The 25,786-nt window shown below is 40.1% G+C and overlaps 1 protein-coding gene across 1 annotated transcript in view; it reads right to left on the bottom strand.

The window, feature by feature from the left end:
* Positions 1-25,786, bottom strand: part of cubn (cubilin (intrinsic factor-cobalamin receptor)) — an 80,485-nt gene that overhangs the window by 51,339 nt on the left and 3,360 nt on the right. The window contains exons 4-24 of the mRNA XM_062991407.1: positions 24,236-24,337; positions 22,533-22,636; positions 22,304-22,430; positions 20,665-20,833; positions 19,866-19,997; positions 18,644-18,739; positions 17,512-17,636; positions 17,226-17,412; positions 16,857-16,975; positions 16,525-16,759; positions 15,353-15,534; positions 13,295-13,457; positions 10,266-10,456; positions 10,010-10,166; positions 8,854-9,032; positions 8,609-8,774; positions 6,033-6,258; positions 5,763-5,893; positions 1,845-2,031; positions 1,605-1,765; positions 1,342-1,523 (exon numbers count right to left, since the gene is read on the bottom strand). Coding sequence (XP_062847477.1) covers positions 1,342-1,523; positions 1,605-1,765; positions 1,845-2,031; positions 5,763-5,893; positions 6,033-6,258; positions 8,609-8,774; positions 8,854-9,032; positions 10,010-10,166; positions 10,266-10,456; positions 13,295-13,457; positions 15,353-15,534; positions 16,525-16,759; positions 16,857-16,975; positions 17,226-17,412; positions 17,512-17,636; positions 18,644-18,739; positions 19,866-19,997; positions 20,665-20,833; positions 22,304-22,430; positions 22,533-22,636; positions 24,236-24,337 — 3,321 coding nt within the window. The remainder of the gene's footprint in view (positions 1-1,341; positions 1,524-1,604; positions 1,766-1,844; positions 2,032-5,762; positions 5,894-6,032; positions 6,259-8,608; positions 8,775-8,853; positions 9,033-10,009; positions 10,167-10,265; positions 10,457-13,294; positions 13,458-15,352; positions 15,535-16,524; positions 16,760-16,856; positions 16,976-17,225; positions 17,413-17,511; positions 17,637-18,643; positions 18,740-19,865; positions 19,998-20,664; positions 20,834-22,303; positions 22,431-22,532; positions 22,637-24,235; positions 24,338-25,786) is intronic.

Raw genomic sequence — 25,786 nt, 5'->3', positions numbered from 1 at the left:
TTTGTGAGACATACATTACATTACATTTTGCATTGTCTGCATTTAGCAGACGCTTTTATCCAAAGTGATGTACAGTACTGTGGCTGTATATTGTCTAAGCAATTGAGGGTTAAGGGCCTTGCTCAAGGGCCCAACAGTGGCAACCTGGCAGTGGTCGGGCTTGAACCAGCAACCTTGGCTACAACTTGGCTAGGCATGCTCTGTTTATGCTGATGTTGTAGTCCAAGCTTAAAATGTGTTTTAATATAAATGTGCTTCAGTTTTGTACGATATTTGGCTAAGTGGGTAGCACTGTCGCCTCACAGCAAGAAGGTCCTGGGTTCGAACCCCAGGTGGGGCGGTCTGGGTCCTTTCTGTGTGGAGTTTGCATGTTCTCCCCGTGTCTGCATGGGTTTTTTCCGGGTGCTCCGGTTTCCTCCCACAGTCCAAAGACGTGCAAGTGAGGTGAACTGGAGATATAAAATTGTCCATGACTGTGTTTGACATCTAACTTGTGAACTGATGAATCTTGTGTAATGAGTAACTACCGTTCCTGTCATGAATGTAACCAAAGTGCATAAAACATGACATTAAAATCCTAATAAACAAACAAACAAACTTAGAAAACATACAAAACAATGCATTTGACCAGAGGTGTCCAAATAGTTGAATTTAAATTCTTATCTTGGTCAAAAGGCTGCATTAGAACCAAAACAAAACAAGAATCCTCCAACCATATAGGCTGCATAATTTCTACTAATACTGACAACAGCATTGGTTGTTTATTTTGCAATTAAAAATACTACAAGGGTTCTTCAAAAAGTTTCAGCATTTTTTAAACTTTATTTATTAAGAATTATAAAAACAAATAACATCACTTTTCTACATCATCACCCTCCGATGCATTTTTCTAGTGTCGTACCAATTTTTTTAATGCCTTCAGCAAAAAATGTTTGTGGTTGAGAGCGTAGCCACTGATGCAGTGCTGCCTTCACGTCATCATTACATGAAAATCTTCTTCCTCTTAAAGCTTCTTTGAATGTCCAAAAAGGTGGAAATCAGATGGAGCTAAATCCGGACTATAAGCGTCTCTCAGTCTCTCAGAGAGACCGATTACTCCTCCCACCCTCACCGCTTCTAACCAATATATAAAAGTGCAGACATTTTTTGAAGATCCCTCGTATATAGTACAGTGATATGCGGTGTATGAGCCTATACAGTATATCTTCTCATACAAGAGATTTACTGTAGCTTCCAGTCCCTCCATGTTCATATGACCATTAAAAGGCTTAACAACCTTATACAACCATTGTAAGGCTTTAACCAGCTTAAGTGACATAAATACTTCATTCCTATTCTCACCGCTAAGTAATCATAAAAGCAGCCAGAGCTGGATTCCAGATGAAAGTCTCCAAAGTTGAGCTGGATTCGACTTCCTCCACTGACTTTGATGTGCCAGTAGCACTCAGCGTTGGGGTGGTAGGGCAGGGGGTAGTTAGGCGAGGTGAAACCACCATTACTGGTGGTTAAAGTTCCTCCACAACCTATTGCACACAGAAAAGAGTTACTATTAACCAAAAAGGCTTACTGAGTGGAATGTATTTATCTAATGAAGTAATAAACACCTGTCTGTGTTCCATCCCAGTGTGCAGAAAAGCCCCTGAAGTTGATGATCTGGTCAGAACGGAACTTGACCCACAGCCTATTGCTGTGAGATATTACTAAAGGTGGAGGACTGTTTGAGCAGTAGCGACCGATTAAAGGTGATGTTTCATAGCCCCCATCTCTGCAAGCAAAGAAGTGGTTATAATGAACCCGCATTCAGGAATCTGATCATGCTGTGATCATACTGAGTGGTTCCTCACCTGACTTCCACATAGTCAAACTGACAGTTGCTGCTGGATTCTATATCGAAGTCTGTGAAGTTGAGCATGATCTGGTTGTTGACTTCCACAATGATTTTGTAGATGCACTCGCGGCTGTTGGGGTAGTTGTTGGGGTAGTTTGGTGAGGTTAACACTCCGGTAGGGGTTGTGAACACTGTACTGCAGTCTAGAGACGTAAGAATGACAAACAGCAGCAACATTCTTTAGTCCATAATGTCAAAACAATGATAAAATGCAGTGGTAATAAACCTACAATGTTCATATCTATTGATGTCAATCGATCTGTCGATCTGTCTGTCTGTCTGTCTGTCTGTCTGTCTGTCTGTCTGTCTGTCCATCCATCCGTAAACATCATACACTTTGCTATCATAATTTCATTGGATCTGTCTGGGCACCACCCCAGTGTGCAGAAAAGTGGGTACATATACAGTGTATCACAAAAGTGAGTACACCCCTCACATTTCTGCAGATATTTAAGTATATCTTTTCATGGGACAACACTGACAAAATGACACTTTGACACAATGAAAAGTAGTCTGTGTGCAGCTTATATAACAGTGTAAATTTATTCTTCCCTCAAAATAACTCAATATACAGCCATTAATGTCTAAACCACCGGCAACAAAAGTGAGTACACCCCTAAGAGACTACACCCCTAAATGTCCAAATTGAGCACTGCTTGTCATTTTCCCTCCAAAATGTCATGTGATTTGTTAGTGTTACTAGGTCTCAGGTGTGCATAGGGAGCAGGTGTGTTCAATTTAGTAGTACAGCTCTCACACTCTCTCATACTGGTCACTGAAAGTTCCAACATGGCACCTCATGGCAAATAACTCTCTGAGGATCTTAAAAGACGAATTGTTGCGCTACATGAAGATGGCCAAGGCTACAAGAAGATGCCAACACCCTGAAACTGAGCTGCAGCACAGTGGCCAAGATCATCCACCGTTTTAAAAGAGCAGGATCCACTCAGAACAGACCTCGCGTTGGTTGTCCAAAGAAGCTGAGTGCACATGCTCAGCGTCACATCCAACTGCTGTCTTTGAAAGACGGCATTGCTGCAGAGATTGAAAAGGTGGGGGGTCAGCCTGTCAGTGCTCAGACCATACGCCGCACACTACATCAAATTGGTCTGCATGGCTGTCACCCCAGAAGGAAGCCTCTTTTGAAGTCTCTACACAAGAAAGCCCACAAACAGTTTGCTGAAGACATGTCAACAAAGGACATGGATTACTGGAACCATGTCCTATGGTCTGATGAGACCAAGATTAATTTGTTTGGTTCAGATGGTCTCAAGCATGTGTGGCGGCAATCAGGTGAGGAGTACAAAGATAAGTGTGTCATGCCTACAGTCAAGCATGGTGGTGGGAATGCCATGGTCTGGGGCTGCATGAGTGCAGCAGGTGTTGGGGAGTTACATTTCATTGAGGGACACATGAACTCCAATATGTACTGTGAAATACTGAAGCAGAGCATGATCCCCTCCCTCCGGAAACTGGGTCGCAGGGCAGTGTTCCAGCATGATAATGACCCCAAACACACCTCTAAGACGACCACTGCTTTATTGAAGAGGCTGAGGGTAAAGGTGATGGACTGGCCAAGCATGTCTCCAGACCTAAACCCAATAGAACATCTTTGGGGCATCCTCAAGCGGAAGGTGGAGGAGCGCAAAGTCTCGAATATCCGCCAGCTCCGTGATGTCGTCATGGAGGAGTGGAAAAGCATTCCAGTGGCAACCTGTGAAGCTCTGGTAAACTCCATGCCCAGGAGAGTTAAGGCAGTTCTGGGAAATAATGGTGGCCACACAAAATATTGACACTTCAGGAACTTTCACTAAGGGGTGTACTCACTTTTGTTGCCGGTGGTTTAGACATTAATGGCTGTATATTGAGTTATTTTGAGGGAAGAATAAATTTACACTGTTATATAAGCTGCACACAGACTACTTTTCATTGTGTCAAAGTGTCATTTTGTCAGTGTTGTCCCATGAAAAGATATACTTAAATATCTGCAGAAATGTGAGGGGTGTACTCACTTTTGTGATACACTGTACATATACACATACGTATATACATATCTTTCAAGCCATATGTGTATATATACCACCCAGATATACTGTGTATATATATATATATATATATATATATATATATATATATATATATATATATATATATATATATATATATATATATACAGTGTATCTCAAAAATGAGTACACCCCTCACATTTCTGCAAATATTTTATTATATCTTTTCATGGGACAACACTATAGAAATAAAACTTGGATATAACTTAGAGTAGTCAGTGTACAGCTTGTATAGCAGTGTAGATTTACTGTCTTCTGAAAATAACTCAACACACAGCCATTAATGTCTAAATGGCTGGCAACATAAGTGAGTACACCCCACAGTGAACATGTCCAAATTGTGCCCAAAGTGTCAATATTTTGTGTGACCACCATTATTATCCAGCACTGCCTTAACCCTCCTGGGCATGGAATTCACCAGAGCTGCACAGGTTGCTACTGGAATCCTCTTCCACTCCTCCATGATGACATCACAGAGCTGGTGGATGTTAGACACCTTGAACTCCTCCACCTTCCACTTGAGGATGCGCCACAGGTGCTCAATTGGGTTTAGTCCATCACCTTTACCTTCAGCTTCCTCAGCAAGGCAGTTGTCATCTTGGAGGTTGTGTTTGGGGTCGTTATCCTGTTGGAAAACTGCCATGAGGCCCAGTTTTCGAAGGGAGGGGATCATGCTCTGTTTCAGAATGTCACAGTACATGTTGGAATTCATGTTTCCCTCAATGAACTGCAGCTCCCCAGTGCCAGCAACACTCATGCAGCCCAAGACCATGATGCTACCACCACCATGCTTGACTGTAGGCAAGAGACAGTTGTCTTGGTACTTCTCACCAGGGCGACGCCACACATGCTGGACACCATCTGAGCCAAACAAGTTTATCTTGGTCTCGTCAGACCACAGGGCATTCCAGTAATCCATGTTCTTGGACTGCTTGTCTTCAGCAAACTGTTTGCGGGCTTTCTTGTGCGTCAGCTTCCTTCTGGGATGACGACCATGCAGACCGAGTTGATGCAGTGTGCGGCGTATGGTCTGAGCACTGACAGGCTGACCTCCCACGTCTTCAACCTCTGCAGCAATGCTGGCAGCACTCATGTGTCTATTTTTTAAAGCCAACCTCTGGATATGATGCCGAACACGTGGACTCAACTTCTTTGGTCGACCCTGGCGAAGCCTGTTCCGAGTGGAACCTGTCCTGGAAAACCGCTGTATGACCTTGGCCACCATGCTGTAGCTCAGTTTCAGGGTGTTAGCAATCTTCTTATAGCCCAGGCCATCTTTGTGGAGAGCAACAATTCTATTTCTCACATCCTCAGAGAGTTCTTTGCCATGAGGTGCCATGTTGAATATCCAGTGGCCAGTATGAGAGAATTGTACCCAAAACACCAAATTTAACAGCCCTGCTCCCCATTTACACCTGGGACCTTGACACATGACACCAGGGAGGGACAACGACACATTTGGGCACAATTTGGACATGTTCACTGTGGGGTGTACTCACTTATGTTGCCAGCTATTTAGACATTAATGGCTGTGTGTTGAGTTATTTTCAGAAGACAGTAAATCTACACTGCTATACAAGCTGTACACTGACTACTCTAAGTTATATCCAAGTTTCATGTCTATAGTGTTGTCCCATGAAAAGATATAATGAAATATTTGCAGAAATGTGAGGGGTGTACTTACTTTTGTGATACACTGTATATATAAACATATATAGACATATATACGTATATTACCACCCAGACATATATATATAGTACATATATACATACATATCTTTTAAGCCATATGTGTACATATATCTTACCTGTGCTGGCATTAATAGAAACATAACTGGCAGAGAAGCCCTCAGTTGCCAGACTGGAGTCGGAGACAAACAGAACAGTCATGAAATTGTCAGTGCTGGTCAGTGAGGGAGGAACTGATCGTCCACAGTATCTTAACAAAGGGAAATGAAAAATAAAATTATTAAAAACACTAAATACATTCAAAAATGTCTTAGTTTGTGCTGTGTTTTCTAATTTTTTGGAGCTTAAATTGGTTAAAGCAAAGATCTGCTCAGTGCTTTTGCTCTTACCTGCCCAAAAGATGGCCAGTCTCAGCAGTGCCGTTGTCATAGACCTCCACGTAGTCGAAATAACAGTTGGTGTGAAATTCCAGGTTAAAAGAAGTGAAGGACAGTCGGATGATGTTTCCCGGCGTGACTGAAATGTACCAGGAGCAGTTGGCACCATGGGGGTAGCTGGTAGGGTGGCCTGGGCTAGTAAAGGAGCCTGTAGAATCTGTCAGTGTTTCTCCACAGCCTGTAGATGAAATCAGACCATCACAGAGGATTACTTACAGTGACCTGGCATGTATTACTCTTGTATACAGGTATAGTCAGTGATTTTGGTAGACGTACCAGACGTCTTTTAACACATAGATGCTAATGCTCTGCTCAGGGTAGATGCCTGAATGGTAATGTAAGGCTGCTTTAAGAGTTTACAGACAAGTAGAGATGCCTGTTGTTCATTTGAAGGTTGGTGTTTCACCATTTTCTAGAACCTTGGTAAGTACCATAAACAGTTTTTCTGGTGTTTATTGTTTGATGACATTTGATAGAATGTGATCAGAATTAGAGGTAAACTGTGTAAAAGAAGGTAAAAAAAAAATATTTTTTAGATATTTAGGTCAGTGACAAATTAGAGCTTTGAAAGCATGTAATATAAAATATTATAATTATTATTTATTACTATTATTAACTAATCAGAGGTGACAACACTCATTTTTCTTTATAAAATATATTAAAATCAGTTTGGTCCACATTCTGCACTGCTCTGCTTTTATCTGCTAAATTATATCTGTAATTTATAAATTATATCTGTAAACTATGTTATACTGCTCCACAACACTGCCACATCACCCCACTGCTGCATTCTCTTCACTGGCCTACTGTAGCCGCCGAAATTCAGTTTAAAACAATAATGGACAGGCTCCAGGTAACCTTAGCAAATTCATAAAACCCTTCTCTGTACCAGGCAACCTCCAAACCACAAACCATCAAGTCTCACTCGTCTTGATCCTCCACCCAGTACTGGAGGAAGATGACCATCAAGGCTCTTTTCTGTACCAGCACCCAGGTGGTGGAACAAACTTCCCATGTCAATTTGAACATGAGTCTCTCAACATCTTCAAAGATGATTAAAAACCTTCATCACCTCTTTACTAAGCACTTAAGTTGAGAACTAACATGGACTTACTAATCTTTTACTATCTGTAAAAAAATATCCTACCCATTCCTTTGTTCTACCAGGTTTTCAGCAGATTTGTATTTTTGGACTGTTGTGTACTTAAACTAGAGAAGGGAAATGTTTACTGTGGAAGAAGCTCTAGATAAGAGCATCTGTTAAATGCCAAAAATGTAAATTAAAATAAAAATGTATTATTTTTTTTATAACATAAAAACAAAAAAATTTGAAACTTTATCTTGTTGCACTTGTGCAGTGACAATAAAGATATATTTTTTGTTTGTTTGTTGTTTAACGCCATGTTTACACATTGGTCATTCTCATGGCAAGTTGAGTACCTAGATTATGTACAGGTTATTTATTCATGTTTTTTGTCTAGTGTCCTTTTTGTGTTTAGTTCTAGATGTGCATTATCAGTCTTGTGTTTTGTATTTTGTATATTGTATTGATCAGAGTCTCTGTTTTGGTTTTGTTAAAAATTTCAACCATTGTATTTGGTAAGTCTTTGTCGTTCTATGTTATATTTTGTGCACCCTGTCAATAAATGTTAAATGGTTCAATGGTTATTTGTGTATTACAGTGGTCACATATCAGTGTATTACAGTGGTCACACATCGATGGGGCGTTCTCCCTTCACCAGGTGTGTATGTGTTAGGCCAGAGTGCCCAATACGACATCTTGTATATGTCGTCTGTTCCAATCTCTTTGAAGTCAGCAGTTTTGGTCGTGTTTGGATGTTGGGGTGGATGTTGTAGAGTTTGTTCTGTTTGTGCTTTTCCCATTCTTTTTGCCACATATTTTTAATATAGGCAGTGATTGACAATAAAGATACTGTATATTTTTATATTCTAATCTAGAAGTAGACTGACATTGGTAGCTGGGCAGTTTAAGTACTGGACTAGTAATCAGAAGGTTGATGGTCCAAGCCCCACCACTGCCAAGTTGTCCCTGTTGGGCCTCTGTGTTTAGTCACAGTTGTAAGTTGCTTTGGATAAAAGTGTCTGCTAAATGCTGTAAATGTAAATGTCTATTCTATTCTATTTCAAAGTGTATAGTTTTACTACATAGATTTTTAAAATTCTGATTCACATCAACTATAAACATTTTTCAGTTAATAACTAAAGTGCTTACACTGTATAATATGCTGAAAAAATAATGTTTAACACAAATGTTTAGCCAAATTTTGAATCTTTTAAACCACTACAATGTTAACTCATTTTTATGCACTGTTTTTGCATTGATTTTGTTATATTTTTACATAATGAAGACTCTTAAGTTGCTTAGAAAACTATTATTACTTTGTTTTTTCCACACAAGTACTAAATATACAATAGTTATTGACGAGTTATTGACATTGTACATCATTAAAAGTTACTACAAATGTTCAGAAATGACGATGTGTTGCACTAACAAAGGGATACATGACCTTTTATTGCAGATCCGTACTCTGCTGTGAAGCCATGGTTGCTGATTGAAGCATCAGTTCCAAAAGAAATGTACATGTAACTCTCTGAGGACTCAATCATAGCAGGGACCTGGTTTCCACAGTATCGGCCAATCAGCGGAGAGCTGGACGTAGCGCCGTCTCTTACCTAAATGAGTCGATGTTAATGATCAGTGCAACTTTTGGTTACATGACTTTATTTACTACACAGAAGGAAAGATTTGTACCTCCACATAGTCATATGTGCAGTCATTGCTGCCCTCAACGTCAAACGTGAGGAAGTTTAGCGTCACAACGTAGCCTGTGGGCTGACTGATGACCCACTCACACATTTTGTTGTGGGGATAGGGGTCGGGGTGAAGGGGTGTGCGGATCTGACCAGAGCCAGACAGAGTTCCACCACAGTCTGAAAGAGAAAAAGAAATCCAGCTGAGTTCTCAAATCCAACCATTACACCGATCAACCATAACATTACAACCACCTCCTTGTTTTTACACTCACTGTCCATTTTATCAGCTCCACTTACCATATAGAAGCACTTTGTAGTTCTACAATTACTGACTGTAGTCCATCTGTTACTCTGCTTGCTTTGTTAGCCCCCTTTCATGCTGTTCTTCAATGGTCAGGACCCCCACAGGACCACCACAGAGCAGGTATTATTTAGGTGGTGGATCATTCTCAGCACTGCAGTGACACTGACATGGTGGTGGTGTGTTAGTGTGTGTTGTGCTGGTATGAGTGGATCAGACACAGCAGCGCTGCTGGAGTTTTTAAATACCTCACTGCCACTACTGGACTGAGAATAGTCCACCAACCAAAAATATATCCAGCCAACAGCGCCCCGTGGGCAGCATCCTGTGACCAATGATGAAGGTCTAGAAGATGACCAACTCAAACAGCAGCAATAGATGAGCGATCGTCTCTGACTTTACATCTACAAGGTGGACCAACCAGGTAGGAGTGTCTAATAGTGTGAACAGTGGGTGGACACAATATTTAAAAACTCCAGCAGTGCTGCTGTGTCTGATCCACTCATACCAGCACAACACACACTAACACACCACCACCATGTCAGTGTCACTGCAGTGCTGAGAATGATCCACCACCTAAATAATACCTGCTCTGTGGGGGTCCTTACCATTGAAGAACAGAGTAAAGGCAGGCTAAAAAAAAGTCAGTAATTGTAGAACTACAAAGTGCTTCTATATGGTAAGTGGAGCTTAAATGGACAGTGAGTGTAGAAAAAGGGAGGTGGTTTTAATGTTATGGCTGATCAGTGTATATGGACACATAACCACCAATAGCTTCTTTACACAAGATTACTTGGGACACCCTAAAATACTTAAATAACAATAAAACAATAATATAAACTAATAGTCTTACTGATGTCATATACTGCCCTAAAGCCAGCGTGGCTGACGGAGCTGTCAGATTTGAAGCGAATCCACAGGGTGTTTGCAGTGGACAGGATGGGGGCTGGTAAGGTGCTGCCACAGTATTTTCCAATGAGCGGGTCTGTTTCTGCTAAACCATCACGCACCTGTAACGAGGAACACAGAGGAACACAGAGGAACACAGTAATTATCACACTAACACTGAACGTGTTCTCTTTACTCTTTTAATCTGTCTCATGAAATACCTCCACATAGTCAAATTCACAGCCAGTATGAAGTTCCAGATCCATATGGGTGAAGGTGAGGGACACTTGCTCACTCCGAGCCAGCCTGATCAGATAGATACACTGCCTGTTATGTGCGTAGTTATTGGGCCAGTTGGGGGAAATGATTACGCCCTGAGTGTCTGTGTAGGTTCCTCCACATCCTGGGTCAGCTAAAACACACATTTCATACAGTAATGGTTAAGAGGTGCACCTGACAGAACACCAAGAGTTCATAAAAGGTGAAAGGTAACTATTTCTATCGTATTTAAAAGATGCACATTATGGGTCACTGCCTAAAATATACAAAATTATATAAAATATAAAGTATATACAATTATATTTCACAGTAAATAAATTAGGGTAAATAGGGAACTATTAGGGTACCACTACTATGTAATTAAAGAAAAACGCAATTATGAATAGATGTCTTAAAAATCTGACTGGTAGTGTAAGTTGGGCTTAGTTCTGTTCCTCACAAAGACTCAACAAGACTCAACAAACAGAAAGGGCCATAGTAGAATAGCTACTGTTTTTTTTTCTATATATATTTTTTAGGGCTGTCGAAGTTAACGCGATAATAACGCATTAACGCGACCTCAATTTAACGCGATTAAAAAAATTAGTGCCGTTAACGCAGATTCTAGTTCATGTTGACACTTGACTGGTAGAACAAACGTTTTAATGTCGGACTTGCCACCGTTTTTCATTTGCGGTTTGTTAACATAATGTAACCGATCGTGGTAGTGATGCACTTGCATAATAAAGAAATAAATACACGCTATATTCACAAGTTGTCGGGAGCAGAACACTTTATTACACTTAATTAACTTCTTCTTCTGTACCGAATACCGGAAAGCTGAGTCAAGCACGTTAGTTCATGAACTATGGAAGCCCCAAAGGGTCAAAACACACTCACTTCGTGTAGAAACGTCCATCAAACCATCGTCACGATACAACCACAGACAAGTCTGATACAATAACTACGCCTTATCCCACCTAAAGCACCGCTGATCTACAATGTTTGCTGATGGAGAAATTCTAACCTACAATCTGACATTTACTGCCTAGTATGTGAGTGAATAAAACTCCCTTACAGTTTTCTCTTGTCCCAGCAGTTTTTAACATCAGTACATTTAGCATAAAATGTGTTCACCATTTTAATTGTAACATTTCACTTAAAAATCCTTGTTTTCTATAACATTTACACAGATTTTTTTTAATGCGATTAATCGCGATTAACTATATGAAATTCTGAGATTAATCGCGATTAAAAATTTTAATCGTTTGACAGCCCTAATATTTTTTGTTTATGCATTTTCTCCCGACTTTAGCACGTCTAATTGCCTGATTGAGTCATGCTTCCTCTCCACCAATGCCGATCCTCGCTCTGACTGAGGAGAACAAAGCTAACCCATGCCCCCTCCGACACGTGGGCAGCAGCCGTACCTACAATTGACGAGCGCATATGCGGAGCAGCACTGTGTACAGAGAGACACACCATGATCAGCACTCTTTCCTCGTCCTGTGCAGGCGCCATCAATCAGCCAGCAGAGGTCATAGTTGCATCAGTCATGAGAGAGACCTGATCCGGCTTAATATCCCACCCCTATCTGAACAACAGGCCAATCGTTGTTCATGTGGCCGCTCAGCCCAGACGGCAGGCAGAGCTGGGATCTCGAATACATCCTATCGTGTGTGTTTTACAGCTGCGCCACCTGAGCGGCATCACTGTAACACTTATTGATACTGTTTGTTGATTAGTTTAGTGACTTTGACTGAAACCAATGTCCACAAATCCATCACAGTCAAGGTGTTCCACCTGAACTGCCTTTATAATAAAGCTGAAGAAAATATCTTTGCTAAAAAAATAAAAGCCTAATACAATTTCTTAATTGTTCAACAACATGAATAACAGGTGTGGGTAGCTGTAGCCTCGTGGTTAAGGTGCTGGACTAGTAATCAAAAAGGATGCTGGTTCGAGCCTCATCACTGTCGGGTTGCCACTGTTGGACCCTTGAGCAAGGCCCTTAACCCTCAATTGCATAGACAGTATACTGTCACAGTACTGTAAGTCACTTTGGATAAAAGCGTCTTCTATATGCCAAAAATGTAAATGTTTTATGGTTAAACACAAACTTTAGCTTTAATTCCGTATGTCATGCGCAGGTCTAACAAGGCATGATACCCAGGTAACACCATTTTTACAGCAAAATATGGTGGTGGCAGCATCATGCTGCCAAAAGTGGTACAACCGACTTCTAAACAAGGAAAATAAACTTATACTTATTAACTGTTTTAAGGCTCTGTGGTAGCTGGTTAAGGTACTCAACTAATCAGAAGGTTGCTGGTTCACATTCACATTACATTTAGATTTGCAGCATTTAGCAGACGCTTTTATCCAAAGTGACTTACAACTGTGACAGTATGCACTCAAAGCAATTAAGGGTTAAGGGCCTTGCTCAAGGGCTCAGCAGTGGCAATCTGGCAGATGTGCGGCTTGAACCTGCAGTCTTCTGATTACTAGTACAGTACCTTAACCACTGAACCGCTGCCCTAAGCCTCACTACTTCCAGGTTGCTACTGTTGGTCTCCTGAGCAAAGTCCTTAACCCTCAGTTGCTTGAACTGTATTCATGTAGGTCGCATTGGATAAAAGTGTCTACTAAATGCCATAGATGTCAGTGTATTGATCTGTATTTCTGGTAAGATTTACCAAAAAAAATCATATTACTTTTTTAAATGACCTTTGAAATCTCTGATTGATGCCCTTGATCATTTACTAGCTATAAAAGACACTTATAACCACTTTACGAGGCCATGACATGGCAGTAAAGTGCAACATTTACAGCTTTAATCATGAGAGAAGTGCTGTCGGTAATAAAAACAGCACATTACACACTGTAATGATTAAAAAAAAAAAGTCATATGTGCTGTTATATACTGTTTAACAGTATCATATGATTCGTGCTGTGTCAGTCTTTAGAGCTGACCAATAAAAGCTGTACTCACATGGAGAGGTGGTATAGGTGATGTGGAAGCCCTGGTCACTGACAACAAAGTCGGAGTGGAAGTGGATCCAGGCAGCAGGACCTGTGGTTTGGAGTGGTGGAGGAGAACCGCTGCTGCAGTATCTGTTCAGAAGTGTGTCCTCTGGAAGCAGGCCGTCTCTGATCTATAGAACAAACAGTAAATTCTAGTGAAGGATTTTACTTTAATAAAAGTAAAGCTACAATCAAAGTACAACAAATATGCTTGGACAAACAGATGGAATACAAATGAGGGGCAAATAGGGCAGTTGTAGCCTAATGCTTAAGGTACTGGACTAGAAATTGAAAAGTCACTGGTTCAAACCCCATCACGGCCAGGCTGCCACTGTTGGGCCCTTAAGCAAGGCCCTTAATCCTCAATTGCTTAGACAGTCACTGTCACAGTACTTAAATGAAAGAAGAGACCTAAACATATATGTGAACATGCTTTCAGTTGGGTGTACTTCATGAAAAGCAATTAACATCCTACCATACTCTGTGCCAATTGTATAAAAGCAAACCAGACCAGCTTTACTTTAATTTCAAATCAGGATAGAAAGAGGAAATAATTTTAAAATAGGGTTCATCACTGGGGCACTAAAGGCCGCTTAATCGTCTAGTTCTTCTTGTGTAATAAGTCATGTGTGATGTACACTAAGAGGACGGTACAAGCTTAAACTCCTGACTGTTATAGTAAGGGGGTATGTTCGCTCTGCCATGACATAGAGGTTATTTTGCTGGCACGATTTGTGTCCACTTGCACAATTAAAAAAAATGGTACTTGCAAATCAGTACTTTAAAAATTATTCTATTTCCTTGTTATACCACCCCCCCCCCCATTTTCTCCCCTAATCTAGTCATATCCAATTACCCTGATTGCGTTATGCTTCACCTCTACCGATACAACCCTCCACTGCTGACTGAAGAGCTTCGCAACTGACACACGCCCCCTCCGACACGTGTGCAGTACCGACTACATCTTTTCACCTGCACGAGGCGAGTTCATATGCGGATCAGCTTTGTGTACGGAGAGCCACACCCTGATCAGCATTATTCCTCGACTCTGTGCAGGCACCATCAGTCAGCCAGCAGAGGTCGTAACTGCATCGGTTATGAGGAACCCGGTCTGACTTTTCCCACCCTGTGAACAACAGCCAATCGTTGTAGGCGCTTAGCCCAGCCAGATGGCAGAGCTGAGATTCGATACAATGTATTCGAAATCCCAGCTGTGGTGTGCTAGCGTATTTTACCACTGCACCACCTGAGTGCCCCCTTATTATATTTCTGTAATTATATATATTATATATTCCTCTTTATTTTTAAATTGATTGTTGTCTGTTTTTTTTTTTTATTATTATTTATTTATTTATTTATGTTGATTAATTTCCATGCTGTTCTTGGCCTGTAGATGTACAGTGTCCTTGAGTTTCTTGAAAGGTGCTTATTAATTAAATTGTATTATTATTATTATTATTATTACTGTAATGATAAAACTAACTTGGGCTCAAATTGCCACTTTGCTCGGCACTGGGCTTGAGCGGCTTGAGTGAAACGTCATCACAACACACTCACTGTAGATTACCAGATGTACGTTTTAAACTATCAAATCCACTCTGAAAGCATCCACATGTATCTAAGTGTAGCTATATTTTCCTCACTGTGTGGTGGGACACTTTTAAACTTGTGTTTTACAGCTCGGGGTGCTGAGAAACTATGAGAATCATCTTCTCCATGTTCGTACCGCCTGAGTCACTTTTACAACATGATATGAAACGGTTTGTCTCATTGGAGGTGCTTTGAAAAGGTCAGCAGCAAACTGGGACTGAACTTTGAGCATCGCTAGCAAAGAGGCACCACCACACTTAAAAGGAAACAATTGCACAGCCAGCGCAAAAGCTGTTTTGTAGCATATGAAGTGAACGTCCCCTTAGGAATGGTGTTCCATTAGTCCTGTACTGTACCAGATACTTGTATAATTTATGCCGGCCGAGGATCTTAGTAGGAGTCACTCATCTGTAGGTTTGTATGGTTATTGACTTACCTCTAGATAGTCAAAGTTGCAGTCAGGATGATGCTCAAGACTAAGAGTTCCAAAAGCAAAGGTGATTAACAGTCCTGGTCCCACATCTATTGTCCAGTAGCAGTCACGGTTCGGTGGATAATTGCCCGGGTAACCAGGTGACTTGATGTCACCATATGGATTGGTCAGATGGCCGCCACATACTGGAGAGAAAAAGAGAAAAAAATCCTTATTTATATGACACACTGGAGTACACAGCTCAAATAATTCAGGGGTAACAGTTGAGATGTATAGTTTTCATGTCCCGGAGGAAACCCACACAGACATGGGGAGAACATGCAAACTCCACACAGAAAAACCCAGGACCGGCCCACCTGGGGATCGAACCTAGGACCTTCTTGCTGTGAGGCAACAGTGCTACCCACTGAGCCTCCGTGCCACCTAGATATCAATTGATGTCTATAAGATATGAATAACAGAGAATTATTCATGCTCTTGTTTTATCCAGTTTGGACTTTTGCACTGCTCTGTATACTTGCTTTAGTGAAAGAGCTTTAACAAGACTTCAATTGTTTAAAAAGCAGCCGCTCAACTTTTAACAGAAAACCAGCAATAGGAAACACATCACCCAGTTTCAAATTTAGGATTGATTTTAAAGTAAGTACTGGTTCTTCTCAGTCCAGCAGTGACAGTGAGGTGTTTAAAAACTCCATCAGCGCTGCTGTGTCTGATCCACTCATACCAGCACAACACACTCTAACACACCACCACCATGTCAGTGTCACTGCAGTGCTGAGAATGATCCACCACCTAAATAATACCTGCACTGTGGTGGTCCTGTGGGGGTCCTGACTATTGAAGAACAGGATGAAAGGGGGCCAAAAAAGTATGTAGAGAAACAATGTCATGATGGACAGTAAATGTAGAACTATAAAGTGCTTCTATATGGTAAGTGGAGCTGATAAAATGGACAATGTGTGTAGAAACAAGGAGGTGGTTTTAATGTTATGGCTGATCAGTGGCAACCAAGGTCCTTACATAGTCTTTCTCACCCAGCAGGCTGGAGGCCAATGCATTAGCCAATTGTGCCTGTTAGAGGGCACCCAGCTGACCCATGTACATATATTTTTATTGAATAATATTAGAAGTCAGAAATGTAAGAGGAGATCAGAATAAATCATGATAAGTCATACCTGGGTCTTGGGACTGCCAGGCTACAGTGAAGCCACCTTTGCTTACAATGTGGTCAGAACGGAACCAGAAGTACAGAGAATTGTGGGAGCTGAAGAGCTCAGCCGGAGCATTGGTACCGCAGTATTTGCCAAGCATGTAGGCAGAGGCGCTTTCACCATCATGGATCTGCAGGAAGTCAAAGCTACAGGAGGAGCTTTGCTCCAAATCAAAGAAAGGAAACGTGATCCGCAGAATCTGTTGGCAGAATAAAAGAGACGCTGCATGTTTATTTATTTTATATCTATCATAAAACCAGTGGTTTGATCTGACTGGATTAGAGATGAGCACTGACCTTGTTAGCATCAGTTCGGATGACCCAGGCACAGCTGACCATGTGGTCGTACTCATCATGCCCAGGAGTGTTGGGATAGCTGAAAGTGCCGGACAGACCTTCCAGGACCCCTCCACACTCTAAAACACACACACACAAGTCAATTACTAGAAGTTCTGATTACATTTTACATTTTCATTTTCAGCATTTAGCAGACGCTTTTATCCAAAGCGACTTACACAATGAGCAATTGAGGGTTAAGGGCCTTGCTCAGGGACCCAACAGTGGCAACTTGGTGGTGGCGAGGCTTGAACCAGTACCTTAACCACTGAGCTATCACTGGCCACTGATTACATGGTCGTGCATTAATGACCAGCCTCTCAAACACACCTTGTTGTGGAGTCTGGCACTGTGGGCCTGTCCACTGCGATGTGCAGGTACAGGTGTAGCCATTGATGCCATCAGTACAAGTGCCTCCGTTCTGGCAGGGGTTACTTGCGCACTCGTTAACGTTCTGGTCACAGTTTCGGCCCGTCCAGCCTGGATCACAGTGGCACACGTATCCTGTGGCCGTGTTCTGGAAAACACACACCGAACCGATGCTCATGTCTTTTCAGAGTAAAAGAACAAACCGGAGGATATTTTAAGACAAATACTGTACAGGTTTGGTGTTTACCTCACACTGGCCATTGACACATGGGTTATTGGTGCCACAGGTGTCGATGATCTGGGTACAACCGGCAGGTCCGAATCCATTTCCAATATAGCCAGGGGGACAAGTGCATGTAGGGATGTTGCTTCCTAGAAAGGTAGTGGACTTAATTAGCACCTACTTACAATTAATAAGCATTAATGTAGGGGGTTACACTACATTCAGTTTAACTTGGGGTTTTAAGACTGGGGTATAAAAAAACCTGCAATTCAGAGCAATATATATATAATTGTCTTTTTATTTATTGGGTTTATCGTTTTATTTATTGGATACAAAAATGTTAAGAAATAAGAACGTCACACAATTTTATAGTTGTAATTAAATGTAAGTTGTTACACTAGCAGCAGTCATTACTCCCATGGTACCCAGCTTCTAATCTACTTCTAATCCCAGCTCTGCTATGCAGTCACTGTTGGGCCCTTGAACAAGGCCCTTAACCCTGTCTGATCCAGGGTTGCCGTACAATGGATGACCCTGCGCTCTGACCCCAGCTTTCAAACAAGCTGGAATATGCGAAGAAAGAATTTCATTGTACTGTACAACTGTATCTGTATATATAACAAATAAAGGCATTCTATATTCTATTCTTCTCATTTTTGTATATATGCAAAATGTATGTAGCATGTTATAATTTGTACGTTGTTTGCTTAGTGCTTTGTATAATGTATTGTTTGTATATTATAGAGAGCCAACAACAGACGGAAACAAATTCCTTGTACGTGCAAACATACCTAGAAAATAAAGCTAATTCTGATATTGATTCTTTAAATAATTAAGCCCAATAGAGGTCGATACATTAATGGAAGTCACTACCCCACTGAAAGAAAAAGCTGAAAAAGGATTATAAAGATTGATGTCAATGTCAAATTTGGTCAAACTGCACTTTTAAATATCGTACTTTAAAAATCACTGTCGCATGTTATTGCATCTCATGTACTTTAATAGTAATTGTGTTAGCAGGATTTTATGTTGCACTTAAATTGTAAATACCTCTCCAAATGACTTTAAAGTCTCCTAAGTTTTGCTGATCATGTGCTACTGTTAAGAGCGCCGATCGTAAAAGTGTGTAAAATGTTAGTGTGTTTGTGTGTGACACCTGGGACAGAAGCACAGGTAGCCAGTGGATAACATCCTCCATTGTTAGTAGAACAGATATTAGACTGAGTGCAAGTCTTCCCATCCCCTTCATAACCTATAAAAAAGACAATGTAAGTGTTTAAAGTAATGTAGACATCATACAAATACATTTAAATCATCAAAGCTGCCCATCTACCAATAACAAACCGTGTTACTCACAGTTAAAAGTCATTTTTAAATTCAAATAGTCTAGCTGTCATTTTCTGATTTAAAATTATGATAATAAATATAATAATTGAATTTATTTAATTTTTTTTTATCAACAGCTTCATCCTGGTCAGGGTCACAAGTCTGCTTTCACAGGGAAACACTGGGTGCAAAACAGGGCTGCCCTGGACAAGATGCCAATCAAATGTGTTTCAATCACACCTGCCTTCACTCCACACCCAAACCCAGACTGACTTTTAAACCCAGATTTCAGCCGTGGTAGACTAGCATAACAGAATGCTGCACCGCCCAAGCATAATACTACTAATAATAATAACTGTGAGAATTAATGAATTAATTTGCATTGGTATTTGCTAAATTATATGTTTAGTATAACAAACATAAACTTTGTGTAATAAAATAAAATAAAAGTGTAATAAAATAAAAGCCCTTTAATCTTAAGTACACTTAGTTTATTGTTAATGTGCCTCTGAAATAAGTACTTGTTGTAAATTTGGAAATACACTAATAATTTCCACTAAAACGGTTTAATATGGTACATGACCACTGACCACAATGTATATTTCACTTCGTACTAATAAATATGACTAAGTATGTATGTACTAAAAAGAGTACATATTATGTAAGTATGTACTAAAAAGGAGAAACAAAAATATGAAAGTCATTGGAAAAAATAGACACAGTTTTTAATGTTTGTGGAATCACAAATTGTCCCCCCGGTGTCTGAATACTTTCCACTGTTAATGCTATTAAATGCATACCTCACATTCATCAGTACAAAGTTAAAGACATTATGTGTGTCAATCTAAAGTATGCTGCACGCTCTAAAAGAACAAACTGTTTAATATTTCACCCGCACTGTATATAAAGGTGTAAAATAACAGTGTTTAGTTTTTAATGATCAGACCGACACTAACAGTGTTACGTAAATAAAGAGCTGATGGAAAATTCAAACTAGCATGCTATGAGTTATTTAAATCAGTTAAAATGTAAGCATTAAATCAAGCTTATACCTGGTGGACACTGTCCACAGTGGAATGAGCCCATGGTGTTCAGGCAGGGCACCATGGGGGAGGTAGAACATCCGCCGTTGTTAGTGTCACACTCATTCACATCCTGACAGCTGTAGCCATTGCCCTGCCAACCTGAAGGAGTTACAGAGGAATTACAAAAATCATTTCATTATGTTACACAAACTGTTTTTGTATGTATGCTTAATAATTTATGCATTTATAAGGATATGATAAAAAAATTATTGCATATATTGCATGAGGCAGTTGTAACCTAGCGGTTAAGATACTGAACTAGTAAGCAGAAGGTTGCTGGTTTAAACCCCACCACTGCCAGGTTGCCACTGTTGGGCCCTTGAGCAAGGCCCTTAAGCCTGAATTGCTTAGATAGTATACTGTAAGTCGCTTTGGATAAAAGCGTCTGCTAAATGCCATAAATGCATGTTTCACTTATTTCAAACTTTAAGGTCAATGCTTAAATTTTATAGTAAAGTTTAAAACAATATACGTTTAAATTTAACATGGCTGGATGAAATAAAATGTTGAAATAAGTAAATTGCCTTACCAAGTACATTGAATAACCAGAGGGTGTTATGAGTGAATAAATAAATAAATAATTACAATAATTGTAAATAAAATTTAGTTTTAGAAAACCACTAATTTTCAGTTTATCAGATAATCTGAAGGTCTGTGCTAAACCCATACATAGAATGTACCTCAATATAATACTACTACTACTAATAATAATAATATTAATAATAATAATAATAATAATAATATTAGAAGTCGTCTCAGGTCTTACCTGCTGGACATGAACCACAGTAAAAAGATCCCAGTGTGTTGAAACACTGTACAGGAGGGTTAGTGGAGCAGGGCTTGTTGGGAAGGTTACATTCATCCACATCTGCTGTGCAGGCAGGGCTGCCAGGAGGGGCCATCCACCCAGCATTACAGATGCAATTATATTTAGGCTTTTAAGAGACAAAAATAATAGTTTACTAAAATTATGAATGCTTCAAAAGTGCCATACTTGTATACGAGCTGAAGTGCTAATAAAGACGTCTGAAACAATGTTGATTAATAGGCCACACAAACCTATGAATGTTTTACATTTTTGCCATTTAGCAGACACTTCTATTCAAACTGACTTACAATTCTGACTTCTGATTTTCGCTCGCTGACCGGTCGGGGCTAGTTTTGCCGGCTTGGGAGAAACTCGGCGTTCACTCGACGATCGAAACTCGGCTCTCAATTGCTATGTGTGAACTACTCAACAACTCGATCCGAGTGGCTCGCCGACTGAAGATATATATCTAGCATGTCAAATATCTGGATGAGTTGGCCAACTGGCAATGAGTGCTATGTCGAACAGCCAACAGGATTTGCAGGGGAGGAGTTGTAAAAGGTGGGACAGGGGCATAATATAGTTTATATCAGAATACATCAACACACACACAAGTTTTACAGTATTTCTGACCTTATCGTTCTCTACAAAATACAACACCAACGCTGCATTGCAAAAAATATTTATTAACCTCCAACTCACTATAGGGGAATCTATATGTTATCTTATCTTATCTGTAGAACAAATAATCCATGCTGTTTGCGTAGCCAAATCCACTCAGATTCATAAATTTTTTTCTCCTTGATTTTACGCTGCACATCAGAGCACAAACTTTGATCGCTCGCTACTTGTTGACGTGCATTTTTGGACGTGGTATCATTAAACCCCTCGTCACTTCTCTCGTTTGTTTTCGTGACTAAACGTAGTTTGGGAGACCAGAGAAGCTCGCCTGTGATTCCAGTTGGTGATAGATCATGTAGTGAGTGACCCCCTATCGCAGATCAGTCGTGTAGTGTGAAAGCCACACCGACTTGAAAGACTCCCAATTACAAGAGATCCAGTTGTGTAGTGTGAACTGTACAGTGACCTGACGACTTGGAAAGTCATGTAGTGTGAACTTGGCATTACAGACATGATTGGCTATGTCTGTGGGGGGAAACTGGACCCGCCGCAATCCTAACCAGAGCAAAGTGGTAGTAAAACATGAAAATGAAATAATCTGAATCTTAACCCCCAAATGAGTAAACCTGAGGTGACAGTGACAATAATAATATGAAGAGGAAACTGACTAAAAAATTTACTCCTGGCAAAAAAAAAAAAGTCATCCTCCTGGCAATGCTAAGTGGTGACGTTAAACTATACTGTATATTAGTACAACTACATAATTAAACAATGCAAAAGGACAAGGAAAAAATAGCATTAATACACATTTAAATTATTTTTCTCCCATTTTTATTGATAACAATATAAACAATTTTTATGAGAACCCTCATAAAGCAAAGTGGTTTGTATGCTTTTACCTATAATGCATTAAAGCATTCGGTCAACATTTACCATGATGCACCACGTTTGAACTTTCACAAATGATGCCACTTACCTCATTTGGTGTGACTCTGTCAGAATCAATGCACAGCCCATGAACACACAAGTCCTGACTCCCACCCGCACAGTCATCATAGCGAGAGGTGCAGTGGGGTCCATACCACTCAGGAGGACAGTTACAACTGGACAGGATGAAAGAGACACAGTAAAATGAGCAAATTAGCATATTCTTATGACCGCTACTCTATTAAAGAAGTGATGATTAAAAATAGGAAGTGTGTTACGTGTAAGATCCAGGAGTGTTGACGCATGTGGCTCCATTCTGGCAGCCCTGAGTCGTTCCAGCGTAGATCTGACATTCGTTCACATCCACAGCACAGGTGGGACCCTAACATGGGAGAACAGCAGCTACTTAAAGAAATACTCTAGCATTATTTTAATAAATTACTAGTTACTGCTGGGTAATGTACCAGTGATTACCGAAGTATTACCAAACAAGAATTCTGACACGTTTTCATGAAGTAATAATTGGGGCAGTATTTAAGTCAAGTCAAGTCAACTTTATTTATATAGCGCTTTTTACAATGAACATTGTCTCAAAGCAACTTTACAGAATCCAGAACCAACAGATACAAAAACCCCTGTTGAGCAAGACAGTGGCAAGGAAAAACTCCCTTAAAATTACAGGAAGAAATTTTGAGAGGAACCACACTCAGCATGGACCTCCATCCTTCTTGGGTGGCCTGGAGCACGTATGCATTTATGCACGTACGCATTCATGGCATTATTATGAAAAAGCTTTTCATGGTTTTTCAATAATAATATGTGTAAATTAGTCTCTCAGGATAGTACATCCTAAACACGTGCATTATTTAGGTGGAATTCAGTAAACTAGTTACAAACTTGCTATATATGAAGGTGTGTACACGCCTAAGCGCTGAAGCACTGAAGCAGTTCATCTTGTGTGTCAATGTCAATTTTAGATGTGATGTGAGACCAGAGTGTGGTGGTATAAAGAGAACTTTACATTATGACTTATTACAACTAAGAGATTGGACTATTTTTCATTAGGAAGGATTTGTTGTTATGCATTACTAGAATAGCTGTGAGGTTCTGATCGCACATAGATACCAAAACGGAACCTTTCAATTTATCACTGCCTCACAGAGTGTTGAAATAAAACTACATTTTAATTGATTAAACTAGATACAAACAGCTTTTTCATTACATTCTCAATACAATTGTATTTAAATTCATATAATATAGACATTTATATTAAATGCTTATTAATACAAGTCCAATTGGAGTTCCATTAGAAGCAAGTTTGTAGATAAGTGGTTTCATTTTCTTTAGGACAGAGAAATGTATTAAAGCTGTTTGTGGTTTGTTTATTAGGATTTTAATGTCATGTTTTACACTTTGGTTAAATTCTTGACAGAAACGGTAGTTTTTTATTACAAAAGATTCATTAGTTCACAGGTTTATATCAAACACAGTCTTGGACAATTTTGTTCCTCCAATTCACCTCACTTGCATGTCTTTGGAATTCGGGAGGAAACCCACGCAGACACAGGGAGAACATGCAAACTCCACACAGAAAGGACCCGGACTTTTTTAAACTCTATTAAAAGTTTCAAAAACAATCTCTGATGCATTTTTCCAGCACCGTACCAACTTTTTAATGCCATCAGTCGCGTAGCCACTGATGCACCGCTGCTTTTACATCATCATCACATGAAAATCTTCTTCCTCTTAAAGCTTCTTCTTTCCACCAAAAAGGTGGAAATCAGATGCCACTAAATACAGACTATAAGCGTCTCTCAGACTCTCAGACACGACCAATTACTACTCCTCGCACCCTCACCGCTTCCAACCAAAATATAAAAGTGTGGAAACTGTTTGAAGATCCCTCGTAGAAATGATGTTAAAAACACTGGAGAATTTATAATAACGTTTGTTGTGTGGAAGTCAGTCCGAGTCTACATACCTGCCAGTTGTTGGGGCAGAGACAGTGAAAAGAGTCCAGAAGGTTCAGACAGGTCCCAGAGTTCTGACATGGGTTACTGTTACAGGTTTTCCGTTGTATAGTCTGTGTAGCATAAAAACAGTGATTTGATTAAAACAATATATACAACAGACAGACAGAATAAGCTGACACAAGTTTAAATAAAACATCTAGTTCTATTGAAACTATGATTTAACCTCTACTAAGTGATTTCAGTACGTGCTTACAAGTTTCTAAATCTTCTCTTGTGGAACCTTCACCAGTTCTTCTCATGCAAAAACTTCTATCAAATTGAGGTTTGATTTTTTTTCAAGCTTCAAGCTGCAATTGCTTTCTTTAAAATCCCAGCAAAGATTTTCTATGGGATTTAAATCTGGAGACTGAGAGGATCATTCCAGGATAAGTTTTGCTTGACTTGGAAGTGTGCTTGAGATCATTGTGCTGGAAATCCATTATGACCAAGGTTCAATTTCACTACAGAAGGTTAAACAGTCCTGGTATTCCTGTAATTTCATGATGGCAGTCACCTGGTCAAGCTTGCCAGTTCCGGCAGCAGAAAAACATCCCTACATCTTCTACAAAGTTGAATCAGTTCATCTGGACACAAGTTTGTTGTAGCGATACGTTTCGTCACTCATCCAAGTGACTTCTTCAGTCTGAGCTGAATAACCCCAACCTTATATGCAGACGATTTGCATAACGACCAACACTGACCGATCAGGTCCATATGCAAATCACAAAGACTATTAATTACAATGGCCATGTGTGCCTTTCACATATGATTGGGGTATAGCTCCTATCACGGCATTGTAAGATGGTGAGAGATGTACTCTCACGCCCCTACGATCCCTACATCTTTTTGACCCACCTCTATATGTGATAGGGCCAGTGATAGCTCAGTGGTTAAGGTACTGGATTAGTAAACAGGTAAACCGGTTCAAGCCCCGCCACCACCAAGTTGCCACTGTTGGGTCCCTGAGCAAGGCCCTTAACCCTCAATTGCTCATTGTGTAAGTTGCTTTGGATAAAAGCGTCTGCTAAATGCTGAAAATGTAAAATGATAGTACTCTTCTGGTCATAAGCCTCGCCTTTGCCAGATAAACTGTTGATCCTTACGGTCAAACAGTCCCAGTTCTGAAATGTCACTATATAGATTTATGTCCCAGAGTTCTACCTGTACAAATTCCTAATGGCGTATTCCAGTCAACCCTGGGCAAAAGTTGTTATAGAGTCTGGCCATGAGGTCCTTTAATGTTAAGTGATATTAGGGTTACCACTGATATATTTGTCCCAGCCTTTATCAGGTCATTCTGTAAGTCTTTTGCAGTAACATGGATGTTACTCCTCATAGACCTGATGAGATTGCTAAGGTCTCTGGACAAAATGCTGGGCTTTCTCTCATGGCGAGGTTTGTGTATATATTTTATTTTATTAGGATTTTAACATCATGTTTTACATGATACATTACTTTAGTTACATTCATGACAGGACGAGTAGTTACTGGTTACACAAGATTCATCAGGTCAAGTCTTT

The sequence above is a fragment of the Trichomycterus rosablanca genome, chromosome 3 (assembly GCF_030014385.1).
Source record: "Trichomycterus rosablanca isolate fTriRos1 chromosome 3, fTriRos1.hap1, whole genome shotgun sequence".
NCBI lineage: Eukaryota > Metazoa > Chordata > Actinopteri > Siluriformes > Trichomycteridae > Trichomycterus > Trichomycterus rosablanca.
This window is presented reverse-complemented; position numbering and strand designations above follow the sequence as displayed.